The 27,577-nt window shown below is 42.3% G+C and overlaps 1 protein-coding gene and 1 long non-coding RNA gene across 2 annotated transcripts in view; one reads left to right on the plus strand and one right to left on the minus strand.

Moving 5' to 3' along the window:
* Positions 1 to 1,371: 1,371 nt before the first annotated feature.
* The window catches only part of PRSS3 (serine protease 3), a 48,423-nt gene continuing 22,217 nt past the window's right edge, over positions 1,372 to 27,577 (minus strand). The window contains 4 exon segments of the mRNA XM_003829781.5: positions 1,372 to 1,575; positions 2,033 to 2,169; positions 2,573 to 2,826; positions 3,853 to 4,012. Of these exon segments, the coding sequence (XP_003829829.5) occupies positions 1,423 to 1,575; positions 2,033 to 2,169; positions 2,573 to 2,826; positions 3,853 to 4,012 (704 nt within the window). The 3' untranslated portion in view covers positions 1,372 to 1,422.
* On the plus strand, positions 2,098 to 26,166 carry LOC117981672 (uncharacterized). Its single transcript, XR_010109157.1, has 3 exons — positions 2,098 to 2,287; positions 18,550 to 18,767; positions 21,881 to 26,166. It is a non-coding gene; the product is annotated as an uncharacterized LOC117981672 (long non-coding RNA).

Below are 27,577 nucleotides of genomic sequence, written 5' to 3' on the forward strand. Positions count from 1 at the left end.
TCACACGAACCACACATGTGGAGCACAGATGACCCTCTCAAGGTAATTGATCTTACACATTTACTGTTCACCAAACAAGTGTCTGATGCATACTTGGGTGTATTCCACAGCATGTGGACTGCGGTCCCCTGTGTTTGCCAGGAATGCTGTGCTCCATGTAGAGGTTTTCCTCTATTCCTCACTGCAATTTGCACGCTGCTCCATGGACACTTGGAGGCCTGTGCTCTGTTCCCTGTAACTGGAAATGTGCTCTGAACTTGTCTGTCTCCCTTGGCTGCTCCTGGCCCATGGTACCAGCTCCCATGGGTGTCCACAACCACTTGGGACAGAAGGTAAAGGTGGAATTTCAAAGAGAAGCTTGCTTGGATCTTCAGTGACAAGCTTGGATGAGCTACATCCCTAACATGGGCCCTCTCAGAATTGCCAGGAGGAGGCTTTGGCAGGTGTCACAGGTGTCACGGGGCCTGCCCTCCTCTGCTGCGTGCAGTGGATGCAAGCCAGCCAACGTGTGGCCAGAGTGGCTGGATGGTGTCACAGCCCTCAGATGTCTTTCCTTCCACGTTTTTAAAAGAGTCCCAAATAACTCACTTGAAGTGTCTCAAAGGTGAGCAAGTTTTATGAAAATGAATCCTTCCTCAGTTAAGTGATCAAATGGGTGAATCTTGACCCTCTCTAATTTCTATCCCAGGTCAGAGTGGGGAGCTGGTGTTAGCTGTGGGATTCACTGCAGCGTCCTACCACAAAGGCAAAGAAGATGAAAATGCAGCGTGCAGTGCTGGGCTTGATTCCCAAGTCGCAGTTGGGCTCCCGCTATGGTAGGTGGAACATCTCTCTAGCCTGCTCACAGAGATGGAACTAGGGAATTGAGGGAAGAGTTAGGGGGCCAGGGAGATTTACTTGAGTCTGATTTTCCAGGTGAATGAGAAGGGAGGGCTTGGTGCTGACGCATTCTCGGGAGAGGCATGTCATCACCAACAGCATTTGTCATGATTGTTGTATTTTAGCAATAAGATTCAGCTCGTCAGATTTTTTGGGCCACCTAGAAGATGCTGACACATTTTCTGTGCTGTGATTGTTCTGAAGGCAGAGTAGCTCTAACCACTGTGAGAAGCCCAAAGAAAAATCAATACCGCCCGCCCAAAGACCACCTTTCTGAAACACTTTTCTCTAGAAAACAGTGCCCCTTTTGTCCTAAGCTTCGTATTATTTTTGGATTCCATCTCTTTGTATGTGCTACTCTAGTGTACCATGGAACACATTTTGGGAGCTGGGGGCTCTGCTTACCCTTCAGGGGGACAGCCCTGTCTGACCTGAGATTGGAGGATGCTTTCCAGTGTGAAGGAGTGTGAGGGAGCCGGCACAGACACAGAGTGAGAGCAGGGCCACTTTATTGGTATAGAGACTGCAGAGGGACCGGGGGCTTTAGCTGTTGGCAGCGATGGTGTCCTTAATCCAGTCCACATAGTTGTAGACCTTGGTGTAGACTCCAGGCCTGTTCTTCCAGGCACAGCCATGGCCCCAGGAGACAACTCCTTGGAGCTGTCCGTTGCAGACCACAGGGCCACTAGAGTCACGCTGGGGAGAAGAAGGGACAAGTTGTATAAAGAGAGAGATGGAGGAGGAATATAGCTACATTTACTCCGAACCTTAAAAGACCCCTTTCCAGCCAGCTCTGTGGCTCCACGTCCTTCCCACGGTGGCCCATTCTCTGTTCTTCCTAAGCAGGCAGCGTGCAGCACAAGGGAGCCTCCCTCATTTCCCCACGGGGGCACTGCAGGGAGCCTCCTCAGCCCCGCCACCTTCCTCGTTTCTCCATGGGGGCAATGCAGGGAGCCTCCTCAGCCCCGCCACCTTCCTCATTTCTCCATGGGGGCACTGCAGGGAGCCGCCTCAGCCCCACCACCTTCCTCATTTCTCCATGGGGGCAATGCAGGGAGCTGCCTCAGCCCCGCCACCTTGGGAGTTCAAATCTTTTTCCCGGGTGGGGCCTGGGTATCGGTGGGAGCCTCAGCATGGGAAAGGGTCAAATCACCTGGCAGGAATCCTTGCCTCCCTCAAGGAAGCCCACACAGAACATGCTGTTGGTAATCTTTCCAGGGTAGGAGGCTTTACACTCAGCCTGGGTCAGCACCGGAGCATCCAGGCACTTCAGCTCGTCTGGGTAGTCAGCTGTGAGGATCAGGAAGAGATCAAAGAAAGTAGAAATGTGGGTGAGGCCAGAGAAGGAGACAATAATCTAGGATGGAACATTGAAGAGGAACACTGCCTGTGGAGAGGACTCCAAAACGTAAGTTCTGGCAAGGGACTCTGGCTTTTAGTTTCCAGAATGATCATTGTTGAACCCCTCCCAAGACATGATCACAGCAAGTTCTCCATTTGTCCTATCTCTTGATTTTAGGAGCCAAGTCCTTGAGACTTTGCATCTCTCTGGTGCCCAGTGCAGAGACTGTGTGTAATGGGCACTAGAAATGTGTCTTAAGCTGGGAGGCAAGAGGATTCAAATAAAGGGGCATGCTTCGTTCTGGAAATTGTGAGGATGGGGGGAAGTAGAAGGACAAAGGGTCCCACTCACCACCAAAGCTCAGAGTGTTGCCCCAGCCGGAGATGAGGCACTCAGTGCCAGCAGCTGGAGGGGCGGTGGGCAGAGAGATGGTGGACACGCGGGCATTGATGACGGCAGGTGAGGAGAGTTTGATCAGCATGATGTCATTGTCCAGAGTGTCCCTGTTGTATTTGGGGTGGCGGATGATCTTGGCCGCATTGATGAACTGCTCATTCCCCTCCAGGACTTTGATGTTGTGCTCTCCCAGTCTCACCTGGATGCGGCTGATGGGCAGGGCAGGCATGGTGAAGACCTTCTCCCACAGCCTGGGCACCCCTCCCACCTTCCCCAGGGTCCTCAAGCTCACTGCTCATGGATAGCTCTGGAGGCATGGGGTGGGGTGTGTGGCCATATTGCATGGGCAGGAGAGGGATGTGGGTCAGTGCAGGTGTGAGACCCAGGACCTTTCTGCTTCAGAGGCTGGTGGTAGTAGGGTGGGGAAGAGTCAAAGGGATCCCACCAGAGGCTGCTCCTCAACCTGCCTTCCCAGCCTCTTTCCCACAAATCTCCACAGTCACTAGCACTGTGGGCACAAAGAGCTCCTTGTAGTTTTCCTAGCATTCTTCACCCCAGGTCTTTGCTAACTGCGCACAGTGCCTGTTCCTCCCTCCCTCCTTGGCCTAGTGAGCACCACCCTTCTGTGTAATCTAATCCAAGGGTAGCCATAGCATTAGCATCTCCTGGGAACTTGTTAGAAATGTAAATTCTTGGTCCTTACCCCCACCCGCTGATCAGAACCTTGGGGATGGGACCCAGTGATTTGTGCTTTAATAAGCCTGCAGGTGGTTTTGACGCATACTCAGGTTTGAGAGTTCTTCGTGTAGGCAGCGGTTCTCAGCTCTGTCTATACACTCTACAGTTACCAGAGGTAGAGTGTTAAATACTCACTGGTATTCACACTGTCTTCCTGAGAAGTTTGAGTTAATTGCCCTGGGATAGGACACAGGCATCAGTATTTTCAAAAACTCTGTCTTAGGTCGCTTTAATGTGTAGCTAACCAGCAAAAGGTACTTGCCTGCTTTTGTCACTAGCTCTGACAACTCCAAGATTATCCCTGCCTGCTTTTATGACCACAACCCTTGCTGTTTCATGGATTGGCCTTGCTCTGGAGAGTCAGCTGCTGTCAACAAGTTTTCTTCTCCACCACCTCTCCCATCCGTCTTACCCAACCTCAGTACTTCCCTGGGCTGAAGCCAAACTCTCCCAGGCAGCCTGGCTGGGAGCTTTGCAGTCAGGGGCCCCACACTTACGTCTTGTAGCAGTGAGCTGCTGATACCACCCACTGTTCGCTGATGAGGGAGCCACCGCAGAAGTGGGAGCCAGAATTCAGGGACACCTGGTAGGGGAGAGAATTCTCCTCACAGGTGTAGCCCCCAACGATCTTGTCATCATCGTCAAAGGGGACAGCAACTGGAGTGGAAATAGGAAGGGAGAAGGCAAGTCAGTAGCATGTTAGGGGTGGTGCTCCCAGCCTGCGGTTGCTTCCTGCCAATTAGAAATCCTTAACAAGCCCAGTGAGGCCAGGCAAGGGAGGGAGCGCTGCCACCCCTGGTGAGCATCACTGGATGTGGCTCCCAAGTCTCTGTGTCTGCAGGGCACGTAGCTAGGTACCCTGCGGGGGCTCAGATCTCTCCTGGGGTCACCAGGCTGAGGATGCAAGGAATGTCCTCAAAATGCTTCCAGTGGGGTAGCAGTTGGTATGTTGTTGTCTCACCCACTGAGTGCTTCTCTCTTTTATTCATCACCTGTGTACTTGCCCTGGCTATTTGAGCCCTGGATTGTCAGGATACTTTGGCTAAGCTAGGAAAACCCCCTGTCTGGGTAGACCTGGCCATGACTAGCTTCCCCCATAGCTCAGATCTGTGCAGTGAGGGCAGAGTTGAGGGCAGCCCCAGGCTCACTTGGGCATAACAAAGGTAGACTTTGTTATTGGCCAATAGAAGAGCAATTCCTAACTTTGGCGGCATGCCTGGAAACGTTAAAAATCACCTGGGAAGCTTAAAAGCCCAGTACACAGGCTGCACCCCAGACAAATGAAGTTAGAACTTCTAGAGTTGAGTCTCTGGCATGAGTAATTTTTGAACCTCCCCAGGTGCATTCGAGGTTAAGAGCAGCTATAGTGGTGCTATACTGGTGCTGTTGGAGCCAAGCCTGAAGCCTGCCACTTCATTTCATGGGCCAGCCCCACCTGGACTCCCTTCCCAGCTTCTCCAGCCACAGCTCAGATATGGATGAATGACAGTGGTGGGAGTGAAATGAGGGAAAAGGTGAAACAGGTGAGGCTTAAAGAGAGCCCAAGGAGGATGGGAAGGAGATATGTCAGATGGAGGAAATAGAATATCAGAGTGCAGTCAAAAGAGGAGAGGTGGCAAGAATGGCAGGGCGTGTGTCTGCCAGGAAAGGGGGTGGGTGGGGCCTGAGGCAGGTCATGAAACTCGCCAGCAGCTCCCACAAAGCAAGGATCAGGAATGGATTCATGGTGGTAGAGTGTGCCTGACTGGTGGTGGAAGGCCTGTCCTTATACCCTCCCAAGAATCAGGAGAGGAGGTGTCTGTGAGGTGAGGGTCACAGTTCTTCCCAGCACAAACACACCTGCAGCTTTCCCCTTGCCAGGGTCTTGCATCAGCTCGGCTATGTTTGGCCACTCTGTGGGTTTGTGATTCACAGGTGATAAGGAAACTTGCCTTCTGAGAGCAGAGAGGGAGACTGGCTATTTCCTGGAAGGATGCTGGGATGGGGAAGACAGGGGAAACCAATCCCCAGATCACACAGCTGGGCTTTCGTAGGCCGAGGAGATGAGGGTTAGAAGGAGGGAGAATGGCCTGGGTGTCTAGGAGTCCTTTTAACTATTGGGGATGTATTTAATGTACTTAAGGAAGGGCAAGCATTGGTAACAAGCTTGGCTTTTCAGTTTCCTGGAGCCCCCACGAGAGGAGGAAAGTCTTATCTAAGGCTCATTTTTGTGAATATGAATATGCTTCTCTGCAGTCACTGTGCACAAAGGTCAAATCCAAGACTTTGGGTATCCAGAATTCCAACACTAAGGGGTAAGGAGAAGGGAGACTTAGCATTCCATAGGATTCTAGGCTTCCAGATGGCTCTCCTTCCTACCAAGGCTTAAGGATGGGAAGTGTTTCAAAGAAGGAGGGGACACAGGTTAGGTAGGAGCTTACTCAGTGCATCTGGAGGATGGAAAACCAATGGCGCACTCCTCCCCTTCTTCAATGTGAAGCCACTTGTCTCTCTCATGTGCATCCTGTCATAGGTTCTTTTTATGCAGCCTCACGGTTGTCCTGGCAACCTGCACTCAGGGTGATGCAAACTGACTCACCTGCTCAGGGCTGACAGCCTGAACCAGAATGACATGCCCCCGATCAGATGTCAGAGTTTGGACCATGGTAAATCTGGGTTACCATCTGATCTGAGAATCAGCAGTAGGTAGAGATTTTAGCACATGGTAAATGGGTCACATATTGGGATCAATAACGAAGATGTGGAGGGGTGGGTCTAGAATTTTCTATTTTAGATGCAGTGAGATTATGCTGGGCTCAGTATCAAGTGAATCTTCCCAGAGAATATCCTGATTTGGGCCCTACCAAGGCTACTAAGACACAGTTGTGTAATTGACTGAGGCACAACCTGGCCAGAGCAGTGTGGAGATGGAGATGCTGTCTGCGATCAAGTCTAATGATGTAAGGAAAGGAGGAGCTTCCTTATGAGGGTGCTTTCCCTTCTCAGCAACTCTGAGCTCAGGTTGGTGATGGGCAGAAGTGAGCAGAGTTCAAGTTTAAATTCTTTGAAAGGTAAAAGAAGCAGGGATGTTCTGGAGATGGTGAACAAAATGAGAAAAGCTCAGAAACTTGGTGTTGAGATCGGACATGGCCAGGGGGCTAGAGGGAGGAAGCAAATGGAAACCAGAAGGAATTGGAAAAAATGCGAATGTGGGGCCCGTGGAGTTGAGAGGACACACAGAGGACCTTCAGGTTCAGCTCCTGGCATGGCCAACGAGCCAGCTTCCCCAAAACCAGGAGATCCACTGCTCAGAGACCCGCTCTCCACCCCACATCCCCTCTAATCACTGATGGGCTCATACCTAACACTGCTGTACTTAGATGGTGCACGGTGCCTGACAGCTTTACAAGAGTTTTCACATAAGCAACAGTGGTACATTGCTTTTCAGTTATGCTGAGTTTCACAGTTTGACTTCCCACAAACATGCTAATTGTGATTTGTGCAGAGCAAAATTATTTCCATTTATAGAGGAAGAGACTGAGATTCAGAAGGATTCTGTCTTGCCCAAGAATACAGATCTTGGCAGAGCTCACCATAAGGCCAACGGAAGCCATGGAGAGCACTGTGAAGTGTGGGAATTGCTGCAGGTGACATCTAAAAGGAGATTTATTGAGGATCAAGGCAGAGGTCCCCAGAGGACAAACTGTGCATCTGATTCCTTCCTCCTGCTTTTCTTCCTGGCAGAAATAGATGATTGAATTCATCTTTCTCCTGGCACCTTGTCTCAGAGACTTCCCTTGCCACAGTTCCAGACCCATCCAGGCCATGACTGCCATGTAGATGACACACCTCTCTGCTCACGAATGACTGGCCAAGCCTGAGGTAGCCAGGTTTTGGAGCATTGATAACATGGGTTTTTCCTGTGTTGCCCCTAAACATGTTGTTTCATTTTGTCCCCTTGTCATGGGGTCTTCACACAACTCCTGCCTTAGAGGATAAGGAAAGACTCTTGCTGTAGCAACTGTAGACACCGGTGTGCACTAAAGAGGGAGGTGAACCTTGGCAGAAGATGGAAACTTTTTTTGGAGAAGGGGATTTTTGGATCAGTGCTTGTGGCTCTGACTCTGTCTGAAAGGAACACCCAAGAATATGAGGATTTTCTGTATCTAGAGCTTGAAGACTAGCCTTCTCCAGTATTTTGCGGTCTTCCTTAAACGATCACAATATAGTCTGAGGTCAGCTTTCTTCAAAAAGGAGTGACCTTACAGGCAGAGAAGATAGCTATAGGTGGAGACTGTTACCTCATACTGTAGACTCAGATGTGTAGGATAGGTTCAGATCCAGCTGCCCAAGCTCAATTTGGAGGACATGCCATTCTTGGTACTCTTCATCCTGAACTAGAGATTTCTTTGTCTTCTTCTCTAAGACATCTTTCTGGCTTGTATTGAGTGCTTAGCACATCAAACCACTGTCCTTCAATTTTGATAACAGTGAATCATTTCTGTGTGCTTACTATATACCATGTTACTATACAGCATGTAACTCATGTAAGTTAAGAATTTTTTCTTCATTTTACATTACAACCACTTATGCGATTGCCCATTTTCCAGGTGATTAAATGAGCTTTCTGGAGGTAAAGTGACTTGCTCAAGGCCACACAGCCAGTAGGTTTTAAAGATGGGATGTAAGTATGGTGGTCTGACTCTAGGGCCTCCATGCTCTGCCATAGGGCATTCTGCTTTGCCTCCTCTGAGCTGATCCTTGGTGCACCCTCACTGAGGTGGTAGGCAGCAGATATTGTTCTCTCCTTTTTACAAATCAACAATCTAAAACTCAGAGTTCAAGTGACTTCTCCAGCAAAGATCCTACTAGAACCTTCCCTATTCAGACAAAGTTTGTTCCTCTTCATGTTGCTACATGAGTCTTTCAGACCTCATAGTAGTCTGAAAAGTGTCAGATTCCAAATTCTTTTTTTTTTTTTTAACACTTTCTTCTCCAAATCCCACCAGATCTTTCTCCTAAGCTCTTAGTCAACTCCTCCTTGGGTTCCAGTATCCTTTATCATTCTGCAAACAGATTGTCAGATTTTAGGCTGTCTTCCCCCCAAACTCCCAGCTCCTCTCCTCATCCATTATTTTTCTTTTTTTCTAAGCTTCTTATCTCCCCCACGGCACAATTTCTCTTTATCCAATAAGGAATTGTTTTTGTTACTATCTCACCCCAGGAATCACTGAATCTGGAGAGTGAAGGGAGTGCTCTGTATGATCCAGAAAAGTCTGACTTGTAATATGGAGTCGCAGAGCATGAACTGGTCAAGGCTGATCAGCTAAATGGAGTAGCCCATTCCTCCCTGCCTGCCTCCTGCCCCTCCTCTTGCCTGCCCCTTGCCCCTCCTTCTGCCTGCCCAGCTGCTCCCCACCTTGAAGCCATGGAAGACATGCAAGTTTTATGCCCGGAGGGAAGTTTATAGTTCTGTTTATTCTTCAGGCTTCCATGTATGGGTAAATGGGGAAGCCTCTAGCACTTGAGACTAAACCTAAATTATTTTAAGGATAGATTGATTGCTGTAATATAATGGTGAGTCTTTCTGTTCACATTTCAGCCACTCCTTGACCACTCTCTTGTTTGGCCTATTAGAGCTGCTTAAGTGAGTCCAGGCTCCCTTAGACAGGAAGCAGAAGAAAGCCAGGACAGAGTGCAGGAGAAACACCCATATAAATTCTTATGATTGTAACATCTAGGATCTGTTTCATGATACTCAGAGTTTAATATATGATGTATGTATTTATTTTTCTAAATTATACTAGCTCTAAATTGAGGCTCACAAGCTGGGTTTGGTGATAAATCCAGTCAACTGGGTTCCTTCTACTCATTTAGCTTATAAAAGTCTAGACTGTGTCATCCATTTGGAAGGCAGCCAATGGGTCAGTCATTTCCTCAAGATCATCTTGGCCAGGAGGGCCTTCAAAAGGCTCCCAAGGCTCAGAACTGAGTGCTCCATCCACACAGGCACCAGCACAATTCCAATTGAGAACCTTCCACCCCAGAGCCACTGTGTTTGAGCAGGTTCTGCACTTTGCTTCTCTGTAGAACCCATATCATCTGTTCCATTTCCCAGTCTTGGGTAAGGCAGCAGAAGGGGATTGGCACATGACATGTGTACCTTTCTATTCAAATACAAAGCTAGTTATCTGTAGTCTTCATACAGTTCTGTAAAACACTGGAAGTTATTCCTCCTATCTAGCTGTAATTTTGTGTCCTTTAATCTTTTCCTATCCTCCCCGCAACTAAAACATAAATTTGAAACAAGAATAAAAAATATAAAGTTTGAAGTGCTTATTCCTTTCCTGTTAGAATAATCTAGTTAATTTTCTTATGGGCTTAGATTATCTAAACTCAAATGCCTTTGTAGAGTTTTCCTCCAGGGAAATCCACTGCAGCTGTATAAATTTTCCTCTTTTCTTTGAAATCATATTTATTTACTCACAAATATTTATTGAATTCCTGGAGTGATATTCCAGGAGTTCTTCTAGGCTATTTGGAAGCAGCAATGAAGAAGATAGAAAAGGTTCTTGTTTCAGTGCATTCGTGAGTACACGTGCATGCATTTATGCACATGTGAGGAGGTATAGAAATGGGATGCACATGGCCGGGCACGGTGGCTCACGCCTGTAATCCCAGCACTTTGGGAGGCCGAGGCGGGCGGATCACGAGGTCAGGAGATCGAGACCAAGGTGAAACCCCGTCTCTACTAAAAATACAAAAAGTTAGCTGGGCGTAGTGGCGGGCGCCTGTAGTCCCAGCTACTCGGGAGGCTGAGGCAGGAGAATCGTGTGAACCCGGGAGGCGGAACTTGCAGTGAGCCGAGATCGTGCCACTGCACTCCAGCCTGGGTGACAGAGCGAGACTCCGTCTCAAAAAAAAAAAAAAAAAAAAAAAAAAAAAAGAAATGGGATGCACATACATCGCTTTCAGTAAATGATGAGTACATATTAGTAAAACAGGATAAAGTGATAATATAATATGGGATGACTGCTGAAGTGCTGTTACGTAGAGTGGAAGGGTCTCTTTGGGGAGGTGGCATTTAAGTTAACACCTGAATAAAAAGGACCAGCCATCTGCAGGTAGAGTTAGGAGGGCTTTCATGGTTTACTTCTGAGTCTGTAACAGAAATAATTCAAAACACACAACCAATTGCTATTTAAAATTAAATAACCCTGTCATCTAGCCTATGGATATATACCTTGTCATGGGTTTTGATTGTATGAAGGATGGTCATCAGTGTATTGAACTATTCTTATTAAGGTTAATGTAAAATATTTTTGACATGAAATGATATTCATGAAATATTGTTGGGTTAAAGGAATAAATTCTAAAACTACACATTGTATGATCTAATTGTATTAAACTGAACGATTTTGACTTTTTATTTTGATAATATGCATATTTTGTAATACCACAAATTTTTTATGTAATTAAAATAGCTAAAAGAGAAACAATTGTAATAATAAAATTTTCTGAGAGCGGGTCATACTTATTCTTGAGGAAGGAATTGCTAGTGGTAAAATATGTTTTTATAGTGAGAAATACGTTTAGGTAGCAACTACACTAATTGCATATTTTGTCTCTGTGTGCTTTTTATGCAGATAATTGCATCACTTTCTTATTAAAAAAACCTACATTTAAAAACTCACTATTATTCTTATTTTCTATGGAGAAATTAAGGCATGGAGAAATTGTGTAACTTGTTAAGGTTACACCTAGTGTTAAAGAAGAACCAAGTTTTAAACTTAGGTCTGTCACTTGATAAAGTTCAAGTTCCTAAGCACAGTGCTTTACTGCTTTTAAAGAGGCAATTTTGTAATATAGGAAGGTGCTTCATAATCCAAGGCTTCACTGTAGTTAAATTTGTCAACTTCCTATGGTAATGGGAGCATCGAGCAGGAAGGTAAGCTAGCACTGAACCCATGACATAAAATGGGTATACATGTGCATTCCTGTGACCTGGAGAATTAGTACACGTGGAAACTGGAGAAGGCCCATGACACCTTACATGGACCAGAAACTAGATAGGAATCACTCCTTCATAAAGTGAGGTACACAAAGAGATACACAGTTAGTGAAAGGATGAGCTAGAAAACTAATCCTAGAAACAGTTAACAAAGAATATTATTTATCTTGGTCTTGGCTTTGGGTGAAGGATTTAAAAAAAATTCCTCTGAATATTCATGGTCGCTGAACAGTGAGCCCATTGGGGTTTGAGATAGACATTCTATGACCAAGAAGATATATACTGAGAATTATAAAAAAAAGTGATATTAGGTCTGTAGCGCCCCAATTTCTTGACAGAGGCAAGCATGAATATTTCTTAGAAAACCCACTTTTACTCCAGTATTTAAAGAATTCTGAAAGATGAATTGACATCAAATTAAATAATGCACAAGGAAATAGGCCACCCTGAGTGAGAGCCAGCAGACTACTAAAAACCAGATGCAAAAAGGTATCAAATGCTGGCATTGTCAGATAAGAATTCCCAGTAGATGCTTAATATACTTATAAAAAGAAAATAGTTTTAAAATACACAAGGAGTAAGATGCTTTCAAAAATGGCCACTCATATTTGTAAATGACCCAAGTGGATTTTCTAGAAATAAAAATTAATATAATTTAGAGGAACAAAGTCAGCTGAAAGGTTAAATTAGAGGCTTACTGGAGCTGAGGTGTGAATTAGTAAACTAAACAGTAGTTTTAAAGAAATTACCCAGATTGTAGCATAGAGAAGCAAAAAGAAGAAAAATACGACTGAATAGGTAAGGAGACTAGATGATAGTATGAAAGAAAATTGAACATAAGATATAGCTATACTTCTGGCCATCTCTTCTTCAATAAAATATGGACAACAATCAGGTATACCAATTTAAGTTTTGGCCCCGAGAGGATTTCCCTTCACCACTACCTTTCAGAACCATACTTGGTTAGACTGTAATGATCCTTCCAGAATAACGTGAAGACCCATCTAAAACAATGAGCTCATGTTTCTCAACTGGAAATATGGAATTTCCATGAAACTTAGGTGTGATTTGAAGGTAAGAGGAGAAAAGTATGAGTAGGGTACCGTGAGACTCAGATGTGCTCTTGAAATTGAATTGTGCCTTTTTCCAGCTGTGCTTAAGTATGGTCTTGATTATATATTTTCCATTTAATAACAGAGAGAATGCTCTGGGCACAACCAAATTCAGTTTTGCAGATCAGATAATACCTTGTTCTGAATGCCATTATAAGGCATCCATTACAGAGCCAGGAGCAACTTTTCAAAAGAAGAAGAGGGGGTCGTTGGCTGGTAAGAGTATGGCTTTAACCAAAACTCTGCACCTGTCTGCAGGGCAATTTTCCAGGTGGCCTTGGACAAACTCAGTACTCCCCAGTTTCTTGCTTGTAGTTCTCAAGAATAACTGTACAATGTTCTGGGAATGTAACATCCTGAGATAAGGAGGAACTGGCCAGAATAGCCAGGGCTCTGTTCCAGTCCCTTCTAGAAATAGAATGTCCTTCAGTGCTTTGCCAAGCATGTCAAGTTGCTCTGTGATATAAAACCCAGGGTGGCTGCTCTCTGAGGTCCCCCAGTGGCAGTGCAAGTAGGGAAGGCACAGACAAGATTTCATCCACCCTGGACAGCTTTCGTGAGCCTAGTGGGACTGGCTTTCCCTGAATCTTAGGCCTCTGTTTTCCCTTGCTGCCTGTGTGTAAGTAATAAACACTCTTCATGTAATTTGTGTGTGAGAGCATTCTTTCTCTCTGGGGTCTGGAAAGCAACAAAAGTGTAGCCCAAGATGCAGTGGTCTGAAGTGCAAATCAGGGCACAGTGAACCTGTTCCACACTGCCTTGTGATTCTCTTACTGGGGAATGTCAGGAGCTCCACAGAGCATCTGTATCTACCATAGGCTCTTCAGGAGCAACTGGGTCTGCTTAGTCTATGGCCCAAGCAGCAGGAAGCTTTTATCATGGGCTTGTTCTGCCACAGAACCCTCTCTTTCCCTGGCCCCAGCTTTACAGATTACATAGTAAATGGAATAGAGTAGCACAATCAAATGCAGTATATCCCAAGTTTAATTCAAAGTCCAAAGACTAAGCATTGCATCTCTTTCTCCGTGGTAGATGATCTAAGGTGCAGCAGCTTACTTCTCACATTAGAGGAGATATTTCAACATGCCCCAAACCTCTGGACCACTCTAAAACTCACCAGTATAGAAGGTTCCTGAACTTTGCAGATTTTATATTGGTCTGGGATGCATGTGTCATATTGTCATACTGAGGCATCTAGAGGGCTTTATAATTCCTATTCACGGAGAACAACCAGATGTCATTAATGTAATACCAGCTTTGTTTCAAGATGACTAAAGTTCTTCCAAAATATATTATGATAGAAAACCAGCTAAATAGAGCCTTGAGATAAAACAGTTAAAGGCTATTACTGACCCTGCCACTTGAAGGAAACTGTATCTGATTGTTTTTATTGGGTATTTCTGAGCACCCTTCTAGAAGAAATTTTACCCTTAGCTTTCCAGGAGCCACTCTTCCTGACTGTGGATAGAACACTCCAGCTAGTCCTACAGATGCTCTCCTCATCCCCAGTCTATCCATTCATACCCATGCCCACCTACAAGCACAGAAACAGCTGTGTCTACCCAAGAGCTGTGGTTTCCTCTTCTGTCCCACCTTGACAGGGCCCTCAGGTTCATGTGAGGGGAGCTGGGTAGAAGGGAGCTGAGGTTCTTGCTTAGATCTTTGATCTGTGCCCCGCACTGTGTCTTCAACGCTGCAGAGGTATATGCTGCTGTCTTCAGGTCTCCTGTTGCTCACAGTCAGAGTTGAGAATGTTAGGTTTGGGCGGCTGATAGGAAACTTGTCAATGACAAATCTGCTCTCATATGTGGCCTCAGAGCCCTGATTTGCAGTTGCAATCAGTGTCATGCTCTGTCCAGGTTGCTGACAGTACCAGAACATCATGGTGACTTGGCTGTCGACTTGACACTGGATCGTCATGGAGGTTCCACGTTGACAGATATCCCTGCTTGGCTTTTGAGAGATGACAGCACTGAACACAGAGCCTAGTTCCAGAGAGATATTCATGAGGGCTGACAAGCTTGGGGTCAGACGGGAAAGTCTCTGCTTTATCTCTCCAATACCACCTCAGCTCCCAAAGGACCCCAGGGCACTGCCTCCTTTTTATTGTGCCGACAATTACTCTGTTATGGTCCTTTAATCTAACATATCCCCTTCATCTTCTGTCTGGTGGCTTCAGACTCTCCGGAGAGGAAGTCTTTCCACCTCTCTACCCAGCATTAACATTAACCCCAGACTCCTCACAAGTCAAGGCTCATACCTAGTCCCCGGAGAAGGAGCAGGAGACAGCATCTTCAAGTGATGGCCTCTCCCCTGAGAAAAGGCACTAAGAAGTGAAACTCAAGTTCATCTTTCCTTCCTACAGCGTAGTTCTTTCCCACTCTGTTTCTCTCCTCTAATAGGTGGTTGAGTTTCTGCAGGATATGCAAAAACCAGTCTTCCCCCTGGTGGAACTGTGTGGCTCTTCACTCAGGATGAGTCTTCATGCACAAGCCTCGCAGCATGCACCGGCCACTTACCACCGTTCTCCCATCACTTTTCCATCTGTCATTACTGAACACCAGTCTGTGCTACTGTCTGGGTGTAGAGCAAAAAGTGGGGTGCAGAACTGACTTCAAAGAACTAAAGGTAATAGGTTAGAATATGAGGGAACTCCATAACAGTATTTCAACTGTCTGCTGGGTCTTCATGGTTGTCCCAAACTGAACTCATTCCTCCCCCAACACATACACACACCAATAAATGGGCTCTTATTCCTCAATTCCCCTCTCCCAACAAACGGCATCCTTGTTCTTCTTGCACGTTAGGCTCAAGAATTCCATAAGCCTCTTTTTTTCCTCACCTACCTTATTTGTCAATTTGCAAATTAAATGCATTGTCTCTTATATGTTTTCCTTTGTTTCAGTTATCACAGTCATAACTATTTTTTGTCTTTGCTTAATTCCTGAATACTTGTAATATGGTTTCTTCTATTCTAATTCAACTCAGTCTAGGCCACGAAACAAATCATGCCTGTGTAAAACTTGACCACAATGCTATGATCTTTTTCCATTATCAAGCTGATTTCTTGTATCATGTAACTGCTTAAAATAGTTCATTTTTGCATAAAAGTAGAGCTAAGTTTTTGAGCACTTACTCTGCTTTTCATACATTTATTTAAGTCTATTTTTTGGTTAGGCTATTTATTATTGTCACACTATTTTTACAGATTAGGAAATTTTACAGATAAGACCTAGAGACCTTAAATAATCTATCCAAGTTCATATAATCCAGGAGTAAGTAATAGAGTCAGGACTCAAATCAATGCCTATGTGATCACAAATCTCAAGTGTTAATATCAACACTATCAAGTATTGTCTGACTCTTACAGTTGCCTGTGCCTTAGTAAAGTACAATCTGGTGGGTAACTGAGAATGATAGGCCTAACACTCTAAAGAACACTAGGGAACTCTAGAAAGACAGGCTTGCAAAAACTCACCTATCTTATTTGATTCTGAGATTCTCTCTATTATAAGATGTTCTATTAAATACCTAGTTGTTACTCTGGGTAGTGTTTAGTACTACCACATTAAAGGTGAAGATTGATTATAGGACTTACCCATATTTCAAAGAAAATAGAATTGTGAAAAACAATTTACCTTATAATAGAAAAAATGTGACACTTTGACAATATTTCAGTAACTTGTTCATATGAGGAGTGTGTGTGAAGCCTTTACATCTATTGGACATGCCACGGACAGTGGCTCAAGATAAACTCTGCTAAGTGGAAGTAGTAAAACATATAGAATATTTCAGTTTTTCTTGACATGTAGGTATATTTTTAAATCTTTTAGTCAAGTGTATCAAACTCCCTGCCAAAATAACCCAGCATCTTTTTCATTTCATTTATCCTAAAAGCTTCTGAAAATTAACAAATGATCCCTATTCTTTACTAAATTCCAAATCTTTGCCTCTTCATCAGTATTCTCTTTGTTTGAAAAAAAACAAAAAACAAAAAACAAAACTGCAAACATATTCCCCTCTCTTTACATGCTTTTCAAACTGCAGTAGTCTCTAGATTTTTCTCTCAGGGAATGTTATGGATACTAAACTCTCATTTAATTTTAATATGTTTATTTATTGAATTAATACATGCACATGGTTAATGATTCAATTATAACAGAGAACAAAAAGTAAGTTCCCTGTCCAGAGACAGTCTTGTAAGTGTTTTGGTACATGTTCTAGAAATAATAGTTCTTGCTTGTTCAAGTTTATGTAAATCTGACTCCTCCTCCTTCTTTTTTTTTTTTTTTTTTTGAGATTGAGTCTAGCTCTGTCACCCAGGCTGGAGTGCAGTGGTGCGATCCTGGCTCACTGCAAGCTCCGCCTCCTGGGTTCACGCCATTCTCCTGCCTCAGCCTCCCAAGTAGCTGGGACTACAGGCGTGCACCACCACGCCTGGCTAACTTTTGACTCCTCCTTCTTTTACACAGAAACACACAGCCCAAACCTTCCTGTACTTCACTTCTTTAATTAGCAATGTGGTTCTTATCAGCATATTTCAAAGTTGATTAAAAAATACATAGAATTGTGCCATTATTTTCCATTTTATTATGAGAATTTTCAAACATCTATAGAAGCTGAAAGTTTTATACAGTGAACATGCATGTACCCACCACCTAGATTCTGGATAAAACTATTACTGCTTTACCACATAACAATCCATCTATCCATCCTTCTATTCATCCATCAATCCATCTAGTTTTTTAATTCATTGAAAAGTCAACTGAAAGCATACTTCACTTCTAAGCAGTTCAGCACACATATAATTAACTGGAGTTGAAGCTGTTTTTCAGGTAAAATTTGCATGCAGCACCATGCACAAATCTTGAATACTGTTAAACAAGTTTTGACAAATGCATACACTGTGTAACCTACTAAATTATAGAATATTACCATTATCTCCAAGTTTTCTCATACCTTTAGTTTTCCCCACTGCTAACCCCTTAGAGGCAACCAGAGTTCTGATTTCATTATAAATTATTCTTTTCTAGAATTTTATATAAATGGAATAACATCATACACTCTTCTATGCAAAGTTTCTTTCACTCAGAATAATGTTTTTAAGATTTGTTTAAGTTGTGTGTATTAGTACTTCATTCCCTTTTGTGGCAGTGGAATATGTCACCATGTGGATATACTACCGTTTGTTTAGCCACTTCCTGTAGATGGACGTTCAAGATGTCTCCAGGTTTTCGCAATGATGAATTCACTTTCTGTAAACATTCTGCTTTAAGTCTTTTTTTGTAGATGTATGCTCTTATTTCTCTTAAGTAAATACTTAGGAGTATAATTGCTGGCTCATGGGGTAGATGATCATAGGGGTTTAGTTTTATAAGAAACTATTATTTTCCCAAATTGGTTGTATTATCCACTTTCACCAACAATATATGTAAGTTCTGGGACTCCAAATTTTTGCCAGCATTTGGTGTTGCCAGGTGGTTTAATTTGAGTGGGTATGTGGATGGTTAGTGGTATCTCATTGTGGTTTTAATGTGTATTTTCTATTTGTCTGTCCTTTTGCCAGTACCACATTCCTTTGATTATTGTGGGTTTATAGTAAGTCTTGAAGTCAGATAGTGAAAGTACTCCAAGTGTGTTCTTTCTAAATAACGTTTTGATTATTCTAGAGTGTCAGGAGCTCAGCAGAACTGAAAAAGAGTGCTGAGGACTTAGGTACTCATTTTAACATATTTAGTCTTTTTAAAATTTCAACTTTTATTTTAGATACAGGGGGTACATATGCAGGTTTGTTACATGGGTATATTGCACCCAGGTAGTGAGCCAATTAAAGCAACAAGCCCAAAAGGAAAGAGTTAAGTCTTTAATTACCTCCTTTAATAGTGTAAGCAAGAGTCTAAAGCCAGAGAAATTACTGACTCCCCCTGTTCCATTTTTCCCTGTGGAAATGGCACTGGTCAAGGGTTAGTTGGATTAGTGCAGACATGGGTTTGTCTCACTGTTGGGGGGCCCTGCAAGGAGAAAGTGGAAACTCACTGGGTACTCAGAGTGGAGAAAAGTGTCTTTAAGGCTTTCTCTTCCTCTCCTACTAGGAGGCCATGACAGAGGCACCTGAAGAAGACCTCTACATGGGCCTCAGATAAAGAGACCTAAGAATGGAGGATCCTGAGCTGGCAATATAAATATGCACAAGGGCGTGACCAGCCAGGGGGTCCTTGGCTGCAACTCCCTTCAAAGACTGCAATGCATTGGCTGTGAACCAAGTCTGGGGTGGGCAGAACAGCCTCTCCACACCCTGTAAGCCTGCCAGGTAAAGCCTTTGTAATTAATTACCTCTGGCCTGAAACATACATAGGCTTCTAACCGGGAGTGGGACTTCTCATAAATTCTTTGTGTGTTCATATACCTTCTAGAATCAGCTTTTTAGTTTCTTAGAAAACAAAAACAGTTGAGATAACAATTGAGATTTTAATTACTGTAGATAAAATTGAGAGTGCTAGTTTTGACATATTTAGTCTTTTTAAAATTCCCACTTTTATTTTATATACAGAGGGTACATACGAAGGTTTGTTACATGGGTATACTGCACCCAGGTAGCAAACATAGTACCCAATAGGTAGTTTTTCAACCCATGTCAACCTCCCTCTCTCTTCCCCTCAAGTAGTGCTCAGTGTCAATCATTCCCATGTTTATGTTCATGTGTGCTCAATGTTTAGTTCCCACTTGTAAGTGAGAACATGTAGTATTTGGTTTTCTGTTCCTGCATTAATTTACTTAGGACTATGGCCTTCAGCTCTATTTATGTTGCTGCAAACAACTTGATTTCATTCTTTTTTAGGGCTGTGTAGTATTCCATAGCATATATATTTTCTTCATCCAATCCATCATTGATTGGCACCTCGCTTGATTCCATGTCTTTGCTATTGTGAATTGCATGGTGATGAACATATGAGTGCATTTTGGTATAATGATCTAGTTTCCTTTGGATATATAATCAATAATGGGATTGCTAGGTGGAATGGTAGCTCTGTTTTAAATTATTTGAGAAATCTCCAAACTGCTTTCCTCAGTGCCTGAACTAATTTACATTTCCACCAACAATGTATAAGCATTCCTTTTGGGTGGAGTGTTCTGTATTTGTCTATTAGTTTCAACTGGTTAAGTGCTGAGTTTAAGTCCAGCATTTCTTTGTTAGTTTTCTGCCTCAATGATCTGTCTAACACTGTCAGTGGAGTGTTGAAATTTCCCACTATTATCGTTTGGTTGTCTAAATCTTTTCATAGGCCAAGAAGAACTTGTTTTATGGATATGGGTGCTCCAATGTTGGATGCATATATATTTAGGATTGTTAGGTCTTCTTGTTGGATTGTACTCTTTATCATTATAGTAATGCCCTTCATTGTTTAACACCTGTTTTATCTGATAGAAGAATAGCAACTCCTGTCCTGTTTTGTTTTTCATTTGCTTGATAGATATTTTCCCCTCTCTTTGTTTTGAGCCTGTGGGTGTTGTTACATGTGAGATGGGTCTCTTGAAGGCAGTGATGGTTGGGTCTTGTGTTTTTATCCAGTTTGCCACTCAATGTCTTTTAAGCAGGTGTTTAGCCCATTTATATTCAAGATTAGTATTGATAGGTGTGATTTTGATTTCATACCCATGTTGTTAGCTGGTTGTTATGTAGACTTGACAGCATAGTTGATTTATAGTGCCTGTGGGCTATGTGCTCAAGTGTTTTATGGCTGCAGGTTCTTTATATTCCATATTTAGCACTCCCTTAAGGACCTTTTGTAAGGATGGTCTACTTAAAACAAATTTCCTCAGCATTTGCTTGTCTAAAAAGGATTTTATTTCTCCTTCATTTAGAGGTTTAATTTGACAGGATATAACATTTTTAGTTAAATTTTTTTCAGGATGCTGAAAATTGTCTCCCAATCTCTTCTGGCGTATAAGTTTTCTGCTGAGAAGTCTGTGGCTAGCCTGATGGGGTTTCCTCTGTATGTGACTTGACCCTTCACTCTAGCTGCCTTTAGAATTTTTTTTTCTTTTACCTTGACCTTGGTGAATCTGATGACTATGTGTCTTGGGGATAGTTGTCTTATATAGTAACTAGCCAGGGTTCTCTGTATTTCTTGGAATTGAATTTCAACCTCTCTGGCAAGATTAGGCAATTTTTTTGGTGTTTTTCAAATACATTTTTGAAATTGCTTACTCTTTCTCCTCCTATTTCAGGAATGCCAATGAGTCATAGATTTTATATCTTTACATAATCCTATATTTGTTAGAGGTTTTTTTTTTTTTTTTTTTTTTTTTAGACAGAGTCTCGCTCTGTCACCCAGGCTGGAGTGCAGTGGCGCTATCTCGGCTCACCGCAAGCTCCACCTCCCAGGTTCACGCCATTCTCCTGCCTCAGCCTCCCGAGTAGCTGGGACTATAGGTACCTGCCACCATGCCCGGCTAGTTTTTTTATATTTTTAGTAGAGACGGGGTTTCACCATGTTAGTCAGGATGGTCTCGATCTCCTGAACTCGTGATCTGCCAGCCTCGGCCTCCCAGACTGCTGGGATTACAGGCGTGAGCCACCGCGCCCAGCCAGTTTTGTTCATTTTTAAAATTCTTTTGTCTTAATTTTCATCTAAGTTGATTCAAAGAACTGATCTTCAAGCTCTGAGATTCTTTCCTCAGCTTGGTCTGTTCTGCTGTTAATTAATAATTTACAGCAGAATTTACAGCAGAATTGCATTATTAAATTCTTGTAGTAAATTTTTGAGCTCTAGAAGTTTATTTTGATTCTCAAAATGGCTATTTCATCTTTCAGTTCTTGGATCATTTTACCGGGTTACTTGTATTCCTTGGATTGAGTTTCAAATTTCTTCTGAATCTCAATGAGCTTCCTTTCTATCCAGATTCTGAATTTTGTGTTTGTCATTTCAGCTATTTCAGACTGGTTAAGAACCATTTCTAGGGAGCTAGTGATCCATTTGGATGTAAGGGGATGCTGTGGTTTTTTGAATTGCCAGAGTTCTTGTGCTGATTCTTTCTCATCTGATAGGGTTGGTGTTCCTTTAACTGCGGGGTAAGTTGAGTATGGTCAGTTGGATTCATTTCTGGATGCTTTCAGAGGGCCAGGGCTCTGTACAGAATCCGCATATGTGGGTGAATTCTTGCACCTGGTTTCACATCTTGCATATATTAGCATGATAATTTTAGTGTGGTAGTTTGTGCCGTGATCCAGTAGATGGCGCTTAAGAGTAATGGCCGATAGCTAGGCTAACACCCAGCTTGTGTGGCTCTTGTACTTTCTTGTTCACAGGCATGCTCTGAGGTGGGTGGGGGAGAGAGATGGCCCCCTCACAAGGTTTGCTCCTAGGACTTGTGGGGAATCACCTCCAATCCCTGGCACTGCACCTGCATTTCTTTTGTTAGGTGTTCCAGGCTGCAGGGGACTCCTGAGGCAGAGGCTGCAACAATCCATGGACATGATTTATACTTCTATATTTTAAAACTGTCTTTCATTCCTTTAGCAACTATTTTTATTTTTCTGTATACAAGTCTTGCATGCCTTTTGCTAAATTTAAATATTTTGTTTTTAATATAAATTTAGGTTTTAAAATTGAATTATCCAATTGTTTACCATTAGTATACAAAATATAATTTTTATATGTTGTAATAATAAATTAAGGTATGCACTTATTAATTTGAGTAGTTAATGTATAGTTTTTTAAATATATGCATGTAAGTAGTCCTTTCATCTCTGAAAAAGGTTTTCCTTATCTTTTGATCTTCAGCTTTTTATTATTTTTCTTGTCTTTATGCATCAGTACAATATGGAATAGAAGTGGTTAAGAGTGAACATTATTGACTTGTTTATGATCTTGAACATGTTTAGTATTTAAGAAATAAAAATGGGAAGACGTTTAATATTTCTGTCATTAAGTGTGACATAAGCTGTTGGTTTCTTTCAGGTGCCTTTATTAGATTGAAGAAGTCCCTTTTTTCAACCTAATTTTCTGAGTGTTTTTATCATAAATGAGTTTGGGATTTTACCAAATTTTTTCTATCTGTAGGTATAATCAAATAGATTTTTTAAAATGTGTTAATAAGATGAGTTACATTGATTGTTTTTTTAATGTTAGACCAAACTGGCTCCTAGAATAGACTCTATTTAAATATTTGAATAATATTTTTGGATTCTGTTTTGATTTTTATTTATTGGCTTTTTGCTATACCTCTTTAATATTTTCAGGGCTATTCTGGAAAATAAAGAATGATACATTTAAAACTATTTGTCTACTTACTGTATTGTAGAAGTTTACTTAAAATATAAGAAATTTGCAACTAATAGATCTGTTTTTCCTACTCCCATCCTTTAAGTTTTAGTGTCATTTTGTATTACATATATTTTATATATCCTATAATACAATGATGAAGTTTTTACTTTAACTAGTCTTACTTTTTTTTTTTTTTTTTTTTTTTTTTGAGACGCAGTCTCGCTCTGTCGCCCAGGGTGGAGTGCAGTAGCGCGATCTCGGCTCACTGCAAGCTCCGCCATCCGGGTTCACGCCATTTTCCTGCCTCAGCCTCCCGAGTAGAGTAGCTGAGACTACAGGTACCCACCACCTCGCCCGGCTAATTTTTTTTTTTTTTTTTTTTGGTATTTTTAGTAGAGACGGGGTTTCACCGTGTTAGCCAGGATGGTATCGATCTCCTGACCTCATGATCCGCCCGCTTCCGCCTCCCAAAGTGCTGGGATTACAGGTTTGAGCCACCGCGCCCGACGTAAGACTCTTTACTATCTGACTACATTTCACTACTTCTTGTGCTCTTCATTTCTTCCTCACAATCCAAGCTTCCAACTGGTATTATTTCTTTTTTACCTAAGAGAATTCCATTGCCATTTACTATCATGTAGTTCTACTGCCAATGAATATTTTAATTTTTATTTATATTCAGATAACTTTACTGTGGTATTTTAATTTTTTGCTGAATATTTTATATCAAATTCTGGGTTTACTTTTTCTATTTCTTGTAGCACTTTAAAGCTACAGTTCCCTTCTCTTCTGGTATTCACTTTTTAAAAGGAAAAATTATCATTATTCATGTTGTTGTTCCTGGTATGTATGATTTTTCTCTGGCTGTTTGAAGATTTTGTCTTCTTTTCTAGTTTTGGACAATTTGACTGTGATGTGCCTAGGTAGGTTTTCTACAGATTATTTTTCTGAAATTCTTTTTATATCTTTCAATATACTTTTTAATTAGGCTTTTTAAAAAATATTGTTTTTATCCATGCTTTTTTATATCTCCTCTTCTTTCACTCTTACTCCAATTGCACACATTTTGTACCTTTTGATATTTTTCTAAAGATCACTGAGGCTATTAATTTTTTCATTTTTTTTCTCCTGTTCTCTAGATTTTGTAATTTCTATGGATATAACATCAAGTTTCTGTGTCCTTCTTCTGACATAAGCTGTTGGTTTCTTTCAGGTGCCTTTATTAGATTGAAGAAGTCCTTTTTTCCAGCACCATTTATTGAAGATACTATTCTTTCCTCATTCTTGTTCTTGACACCTTTGTAGAAGATTAGTTAACCTTATATGAGTGGGTTTATTTCTGTGCTTTCAATTCTGTTCCATTGCTCTATGTGTGTTTTTATGCCAGTCCTCTGTTTTGATTGCTATAGCTTTATAATAGAATTTGAACACAGGAAGTGTGATGCTTCTGGCTTTGTCCTTACTGTATGGTTCTCTTTCTGTTTTTTAAAAGTCAGTGTTGGTTGAGCTTTTTTAAAAAAAATCTGCAATTCAATATTTTTCATCAATATTTTTTTCTCTCCCTTTTTGGGGCTCCCATTACATGTATGTGGGGACATTTAACATCATCCTATGTGTGTCTGAAGTTCTGTTCATTTGTCTTCATTTTTTTCTCTCTGTTTTTCAAATTGGATCATTTCTGTTGGTCTATTTTCATGTTCACTGGTTCTTCCACTATCTTAAAATCTGCTATTGAGCCCATCTAGTGAATTCTTAATTTTGGTAACTGTACCTTCCAACTCCAGAATTTCCATTTAATTCTTTTTATAGTTTGTATTTCACTATTTAGATTCCCTATTTGTCAAGTCATTTAAATCATATTTTCTTTTAATTCCTTGAACAGTTTTCTTTAATTCTCTGAGGCTGGGTGCAGTGGCTCATGCCTGTAATCCCAGCACTCTGGGAGGCTGAGGCGGGTAGATCACTTGAGGTCAGGAGTTCAAGACTAGCCTAGCAAACATGGTGAAACCCTGTCTCTAGTAAAAATACAAAAAATTAGCCGGGCGTGGTAGTGGGTGCCTGTAATCTCAGCAACTTGGGAGGCTGAGGCAGGAGAATCACTTGAACCCAGGAGGCGGAAGTTGCAGTGAACTGAGATCGTGCCACTGCACTCCAGCCTGGGCGACAGAGTGAGACTCCATCTCCAAAAAAAAAAAAAAAAAAACTTCAAGCCCATTGCATTTCCAGGCCCTGTCAGTTGATCTGTGTGGGGCTTGGAGAAGGCCAGTTTTCAAGTCCCCCTTGTCTTTCACTTTTTGCTGGGCTCTCTCAGGTCTTCTCTATATATGCATAGATAGTTTTTTCAGTCAGCCAGGGATGCGTGAAGAGCTCACTTCAAAACTTCTCTGATTCTCATTTCCAGAATCCGCCTGTTAAATTCCTGGTTGGCCTGCTGCTTGCCCCAAGTGGGGCTGCAACCTCAAGCTAGCGAAGCTGTGGATTTGTCCTGCTCATTTCCAAGTGTTCATTCCCATGTTAAGCCAACAAAGCCAAGGATTTTCAACCCCCCAGCCACTGCTCTGAATTGAATCTGTTTGTATGGCAGCAAAGCTACTAGTTTTCATGGTCAGCCCCATCTTACTTTAAAGTCATTGGCTGAGCTGGGGGGTGACGGGAGCAGCCACAGGCAGAAAAAGCCACAATCTCCTACTTGCCTAAAGATCTAGTAGTTTTTCAAGAATAAATGCTGCTCAATTTTTTGCCTGCATTTTGTAAATTTCCAGTTTCCTGAAATGGTTGGTTTTGATAAGCAATTTTGTCTAGTTTTATATATTTTTTGGTTGGTTGTTGCTTTTTTTTTTTTTTTTTTTTTACAGAAAGAAATTGCCTGCCTCTTTGTGCTGCCATAACTGGAAGGCCTTCTCCTCATTATTATTATTTTTTGAGATGGAGTTTCGCTCTTGTTGCTCAGGCTGGAGTGCAATGGTGCAATCTTGGCTCACTGCAACCTCTGCCTCCCAGATTCAAGCGATTCTCCTGCCTCAGCCTTCCAAGTAGCTGGGATTACAGGCGTGCGCCACCACGCCTGTAATTTTTTTGTGTTTTTAGTAGAGGCAGGGTTTCACCATGTTGGTCAGGCTGATCTCAAACTCCTGACCTCAAGTGATCCACCTGCCTCGGCCTCCCAAAGTGCTGGGATTACAGGCGTGAGCCACTGTGCCCAGCCCGCTTTCTTTTTAAACCCTCCTTTGAACATAAAAAATTTACATTTTTGTTTAATGTTTAACACAGGTCCCTTTCAATATCAAGCTCGTTATACTTCATTTTCCTAGGCAAAGGTGCAGAAAAACCAGCTTTGCAAATGTATGTCAAAATTGCACACTGACTAACCGGCTTCCCTCCTCCCTGCCCTTCCTCATTTTTCTCAAAAGCAGTACCTGAAATAAAGGTAGAGTCCTTGTCTGCCTCTGTGTACTTGATACCGGCTTGTCAAGACCTACCCTTCCGTTTCACCTCGTCTAAAATTCACACCAGTGGACAGCAGGGCCTGCAGCATGTCTGTAGAAATTTATTTAAACTTATGTATGATTCATAGAAGACTGAGTACTTTGATTTGATGGGGATGGGCTATATTTCTTCCATTAACAAATTAATGGATTAGTTCATTAGATTAGCTACATTATGGAACACGTGGAGGAGATGGAGGATGAGTCACTTTTAGTTACAGGAGGAACAAGGTAATAAATAACTTCAAGTAGAACAATAAAAATTTGGACTTCTAAATAATTTGGATAACCCATTTTCCAAATATAGGCTAAGCCCCTGCTGTGGTTTAGCATTAAAAACATTTAAATGAAATAAATGTTAAATAAAAAAATACTTAAGGAATGTTTCCTAATATACACAACTGGTGTGTGCAATATACAATAAAACCTTTCAATCTAAGGACAAACTTACAAATAGGAAAACAAATATCAGATAATGCTTTTAGGCCAGGTGCAGTGGCTCACACCTGTAATCCCAGCACTTTGGAAGGCTGAGGTAGGAAGATTGCTTGAGCCCAGGAGTTCAAGATCAGTCTGGGCAACATAGTGAGACCCCTGTCTCTACTAAAAATAAATTAGCTGGGCATGGAAGGGCATGCCATAGTCCAAGCTACTCGGGAGGCTGAGATGGGAGGATTGCTTGAGCCTGTGAGGTTGAGGCTGCAGTGAGCCGTGATCGCACCGCTGACACTCCATGTCACTCCACCGCTGGGTGACAGAGTGAGACCCTGTCTCCAAAGGAAAAAAATAAGTGCTTTCACAAAGGCAAATTCCCCAACTTTCTTATTTCAATATATTTCCTCTTTTTTTAATTTCACATGAGATATGATGGGAGTGTGAGGGGAGGATTGAATGTTTCGGACAAGTAGTAACTTTGCCTTTCACTTTCTGCTGTGCTGTCTCAGGTCTTCCCCATAGATGCATAGCTTTTTCAGTCGGCTAGGGATGTGTGAAGACCTCATCTCAACACTTCCATGACTCTCATTTCTAGAATCTCCCTATTAAATCCCTGGCTGATCTGCTGCTATGGCCTAGTATTAAAAATAGCAACCAAGCTGGCAACCAAGAAGACTGGAGGTTTGGGCAACTGTTCCTTTTTATTTCATATCTAGGGAGATCACTGGATCCTTCCCTCCCTCCCTCTCTCCTTCCTTCTCTCTCTCTCTCTCTCTCATTTGAGATAAGTGAAATAGAAGATAAGATAGAAGGAGTCAGAAAGAGAAAATGGAGGCAAGAGTAAGGGAGAATGAGGAGCAAGGAAACCAGAGGGAAGCAGAGGCACAGAAGAAGAGAGAGGAAATGGTGCCAAGGAAAGGAGAAATTATGGT

Source organism: Pan paniscus, chromosome 11 (genome assembly GCF_029289425.2).
Source record: "Pan paniscus chromosome 11, NHGRI_mPanPan1-v2.0_pri, whole genome shotgun sequence".
NCBI classification, from domain to species: Eukaryota; Metazoa; Chordata; class Mammalia; order Primates; family Hominidae; genus Pan; species Pan paniscus.